Source organism: Rana temporaria, chromosome 8 (assembly GCF_905171775.1).
Source record: "Rana temporaria chromosome 8, aRanTem1.1, whole genome shotgun sequence".
Classification (NCBI taxonomy): Eukaryota; Metazoa; Chordata; class Amphibia; order Anura; family Ranidae; genus Rana; species Rana temporaria.
The window spans coordinates 159430748-159436430 of record NC_053496.1 but is presented as its reverse complement, the minus strand read 5'-3'; the positions used below and the strand labels follow the sequence as shown (position 1 = coordinate 159436430).

Below are 5683 nucleotides of genomic sequence, written 5' to 3'. Positions count from 1 at the left end.
CATTGAAAAGAAAATTAGTTGAGGCCAGCAAAAAAGCTGCTTGCAAACAATTGCAATTTTGGATAGCATCTGTAGTTAATCACTTCTACTGGTGTAGTAGGCACTGTAAAGGTGACAATGAAATTTTCTGGAGCACATGGACTTCCCTGCTGTACCATGTACGCAACATACATGAGTGGGAGGAGGAAGGTATTAAAAAGTACTGTCGACATAGTACAATATTGGACTCTGATGCCCATGTTGAATGGTTAGTAAAACCAAGTGCAGCCTACAAGCAACTTGAGGATGTTATTGTATCAAACAAACTGAAGAATGATGTGCCACATTTAGTGCTCTATTGTCACACTGGTGCAATAGAAACATTTCATTCTAGTGTTCTGAAATATAGGAGCAAACGTCTGCATTTCAGGATTAATTCAATGGAGGCACGAACAAAGCTGGCTGTGCTTTCACACAACAAAAATGTTGGTCGTTCCCAAGCCGTTGTACGTAGACCCAATAAAAGAACTGAAGAGCTGGGCACAAAAAGGACATCTTTGGAGCACCCACGCTCCAGAAAGAAATGGATCGTTCGTAAGATTTATGAGCCTGTACGTCTTGATCATTTGTATGATATCATCAAGACTATTACGAGTGTTGCTGCCGGAAAAAACAACACCCACGTGGAAATCTAAAGAGGAACTTATGCCTGTAAATATAGCAGCTTCAGAACGACCAGACAAAAAAATGGCAGTGTCAATGCATATGACACGTTTTCCCTCATACAGGCTTGAAGATTAAATGGAATGCACTTCACCTTTAAAAAATAAACGTAATTTATTTCGTATATATTTATATTATTCAACATATTTATTTAAAAAAATTGGTATTAATCTTTAATTTTTCTTTCTAGATCTCATAATCTTTATTTGCTTTCTCATTTGATGCAGGTTAGTGTAAAATATATATTTTGTATTTGATACAATCGATAAAATATAGAACTATTCTGAATATTGTCTTTATCATGTTAGGTTGTACATTAGAAATATTATTTTTTTTAATTTCTTTCTTACAGTACAAGTGTCACTGGTATGAAAAGGGGTTAACCATAAGGGGACACTATAAAAACGTTTAATATTGTATCAAAGGGAGTCATTAAAAGTTTCGTGGAAGTGGACTCACAAGGGGAGGGGACAGTTTTTTCCTCTTTACTGGTATCACATGATTGCGGGCCTTTATTCAGACAGTACGTGGATCTGTGTGTTCAAACAATAAGTACGCGTACACATGATTGGTTAAGCCTATGGGAACGGTTTAATAGATCAAACATGTTTTTTGTGAGCAAAATTTGTTATTTTCCTAACCGATATAACAAAACCAATTGGTAGTACGCCGTTTACAAATCCTGACATGTTCAGAATTAAATATACGCATGCTTAGAAACATTCAACTTTCTTTTGATCAAAACGCCGTTGTGTTGAAAATCAACGTCTTATGAGACAATCGTTTTTCGAACAGATAATGTGTAAGCACGACTGACCATAATTCAACTTCATCGGTAAAGCTTTGTAAAAATCCATCAGAGCATCTTTATTGATTTGGACCGATCGTTTATACAGGGCTATTGAGCAACAGTCGTTGCTGGTTAACTGGCAATAATCTTTATTTAGATAGTTAAAAAAATATTTTTTTTATATAAAAAATAAACAAAATAGTTAGATGCCCGCCCAAAAATATTTTTATATTTAATAATATTCTATGCACAATTAAAAAAAAAAGAATATAACCAGTTTCTGCTGCATTTGCTGCTTTTGAATTTCCTCGGCAAAAAAAATTAAAAAAAAATGTAATATCGAGCCTATCAACAACCATAATTTTACAAAAAATTAAATAAGTTAGAATCATTCAACAACCATACTTTGAATGTTGGCTTTAGGAGAGAGTTTTGAGCATTTACCATCATTTTCTTTTTTGCAGTCTGTAAAAAATACTAGTGTACTGTTGTTGATGTTTAAAGTCTAACTTTTTTGGAATTAAAATTTACACTGTCTTCTACAGATCTCATCCTGGGATGCCTGTTTATTTTACATTTTCATAAAATGTTCTTGTTATTCTTCTGTTTTCCTCAATAATAATAAAAATATTTAATTGATTTTAACCACAGTATATATTTTTTTGGTGGTTGTTTAGTTTTTGTAAAATAAAAATACAACATATACAATTTCTGCATTAATTATGTTAAATAATAAAAAATGTGGTACTATTAAAAACATGTAGATTTGTATTTTTATTTATATAACATAAAATAAATTGAAAAAGGAATTTATATTAAATGTTCTTTTTGTATTTTTTAATATCTGTATGTATCTATCTTACACACAAACATATACTATTTATATATATATACAGCCCTCAAAATTTCCACTCGCCTGCTAGCATTTGGCTTGTGGATTTTAGCTGGGGGCGAGTGATGACAGGGCTGCATGACCAATGTCCCTTCAATCTGTGCCTACACTTAGAGTTCCTATGCGATTGGCGGCCGAAGAGGAAAAGTGCATGCTCGGGAAAATTAGTCTGGTTAGCCGCGCACAGGCAGAGCAGTACACAGGTGCTCTCCTTACAATTCTCATAAAGCCACGGGAACTAACAGTATGACATCTCTGAGCCTGCCCCCTCCCCCCGACCAATGTAGCTGGAGAGCAGGGAGCAGGAAATAATGAGTCAGGTGGAGGATTGCGAAAATTAACACTCCGGGTGTCCCAGGTAGGCAGTGCAGCGCTCACTGAAAGTTGCCCTGACATGAGAGTGGCAGCCTTCCAGTTTGTGCAGTTTTCTTCTCCTTGTGCTCTATGTAGGTGTTCAACAGTTCAGTCTGAGCACTGTGAGCAGACTGGTCTCAATGTGTGCTGTGCGGTGTCAATGTGCGCTGTGCTATGGTGTCAACGGCTGTGCAGTTGTGTGGATCTCAGCACTGGATTGTACTCCCTCCCGCTGTGCTGCAGCTCCTCTCCTCACTGCCAGCCTGAATAAAAGGGGGAAGTGGGGACATGCAAGCGCGGAGCCGCACACACAGGCTCCTGATGATGACATGAATAGGAGAGGGAGAGAGAGGATGGATGGATGGGAGTTGCAGAGGAGACAGCAAGAGAATGCGAAAGAGATCCAGTTCTAGTGCCCTGTCCCTCTGGTCTGCCCCCAGTGCCCTGTCCCTCTGGTCTGCCCCCAGTGCCCTGTCCCTCTGGTCTACCCCCAGTGCCCTGTCCCTCTGGTCTACCCCCAGTGCCCTGTCCCTCTGGTCTGCCCTCAGTGCCCTGTCCCTCTGGTCTGCTCCCAGTGCCCTGTCCCTCTGGTCTGTCCCCAGTGCCCTGTCCCATTTTGTTAAAGTTGTTTTTGGTAATATTTAATTGTGTAACTTGATTCTGCATAAAACATTTAACAGTGTCATTCCATTAGATAATCTACGAGGGCGTGTTTAGGGGCGCAATTAGGCGTGGAGCAGTGTATAAATTAGGTGGGGCAACTGGTGGCGAGTAACTCTTGAGGCCTGGCTAGTAGCTCAGGGCTTGAAATTTTGAGCCCTGTATATATGTATATATATATATATATATATATATATATATATATATAGATATATATATATATTATCTATTTTATTGTCAGTGAATTTAATATTTCCATCCGGGAATACGGAATTACGCTCCGCGCGTTGCCGTTCAAAAAAATGACGTCACTGCGCCCAAAGCACGACGGGAAATTGTGAAACGGAGCATGAGCAGTAGGTCCGGCGTGGTAGCGCGCCTAATTTAAATGGAACACGCCCATTTTAATTACGCGGGCTTACGCCAGAGCTCGCCAGCATAGGTTTTCATTGCAAGTGCTCTGTGAACCAGGCACTTGCGAAGAAAACTTGCGGCGGTGTAAAATATCTATGATACGTTACGCCGCCGCAATTCGACGTGACCTTGGCCCTCTAATACTATATATTACACAATATTTTTTTTAAAATAAAAAAAAAAATTAAAAAAACATTTTTTATCTTAGAATTTAAATTTTTAATACATCTTATGTTCAAACAACATTACAAATGGTAATATATTTTCTTTATTTGGTTTAGTTATTTCAGAACATTGATTAAATATGTTTATTAATGTTAAAACTCAAATGCCATTTCCCCTGCGTCGTAGTCATTTGAATATTTAAAGCCAACGTATAGGCCTTCGGGATCAGGAAAAGCTGTTCTTACTGCATGAACTGCACAGGAAGGTATGGGTCTTCGATTACCTTTTCCGAGATAACCGTGTATCCAGGATGTGAAATATTTATATGACGTTTTACGCAAGTTTCTGTAATATACAACAAAATAATTTTGGTGTCAACAATACAAATAAAAATTTACAGATGTATTAAAGCAATAGTAAAAACTCCTCGTAAATTTAGACCTACAGGTAATCCTTGATTAATATTTAATTTTAGGTGTTTGCAATATCTCTTACACCGAACAGGTTTATGAACTAAAAAAAAAAATTAAAATAAATAAATGTTGTCTACAGCGCATGTGAGCCAATGACAATGGTTCAGACGCGTCTTTGCCTCTCTGTCAATTAACTGTAGACGAGTGCCAATACCCAGAAGTAAACTTACAGAGAGATGTCTTCAGCTGTAGGTGGAGAGGACAATGGCTTCTGTGGCAAACATTGTAGCTCATTCGGCATTTGTCTTGCTTTTTATTTATTTTTTGGACAAACGTTTCAAATATAGATATAAATACAGTAATTTTGAAAACTAAAAAAATTGTATACCTATTGTCATCTGCATTTGGTGCATGCGATGTTGATTGGTGTAGAATAGTCAATATTACTGTTGTATTCAGTCTGTTTACAACCGAACTTTGAAAAATGGGAGATTGGGTTATACAGACTGTACCCTCTTCAATATTTTCTTTTACATTAGCGATTTCTTTGCAGCATAAAGACTCTCTTCCTGTGGGCATAGCCAGACAATTACCACATTGACACCAATCAGTGTTTCCTAATCGGGTTTGAAGTGTAAGTTCTTCAATTGTTTCCGAGTTTGACGCCGAAGAAGGTTGCGATGGCGGATTAAAGGGAAAGCTTGGGTCCTCTTCAACTGTGGGATATTTTGACCACAATTTTTGTAAAAGATCTCTCCTCTATAATATAAAAACAAGAATGCCAATTTATTTTGACTACTTTACGATATGTATGTGTTTTAAATTCAATTTAAATCATAATAAAAAAATTATAAATAAAAAAAAAAGGTATAAGTAAATTTTTTTAATTTTAAGTACCGTATTTTTCAGTGTATAAGACGAGTTTCTGGATGCAAAAACATGCATCCAAAGTCGGGGGTGGTCTTATACGCTGGGTACGGTCTCAGTACTCACTTTTTTTTTCCAGGGATGACAGTCTCCCATGCTGCGTGCGCGAACCTGAATGATTTCAAAGCCGCGCCTTCTCTTCAGAGTGTTCTGTGATTGGAGGAACAGAACTCTTCCCAGTAGCGCCTCTGTTCTGTGTTCCTCCTATGACAGATGCCTTCTCATCCTCGGACGAGATGAGAAGACGTCCGTGATAGGTGGAAAACATAATAGAGGCACTGCTGGGAAATTTTGTGTGTCGCCTATCTCAGAACACTCTAAAGAGAAGGCGCGGCCTTCAAATCATTGATGCTCGCGCTCACAGCA

The 5683-nt window shown here is 37.9% G+C and overlaps 1 protein-coding gene across 1 annotated transcript in view; it reads right to left on the bottom strand.

The window, feature by feature from the left end:
* Nucleotides 1–3948: 3948 nt before the first annotated feature.
* LOC120910722 (P2X purinoceptor 7-like) overlaps nt 3949–5683 on the bottom strand; it is a 3772-nt gene continuing 2037 nt past the window's right edge. The window contains exons 3-4 of the mRNA XM_040322458.1: nt 4779–5149; nt 3949–4322 (exon numbers count right to left, since the gene is read on the bottom strand). Coding sequence (XP_040178392.1) covers nt 4130–4322; nt 4779–5149 — 564 coding nt within the window. The 3' untranslated portion in view covers nt 3949–4129. The remainder of the gene's footprint in view (nt 4323–4778; nt 5150–5683) is intronic.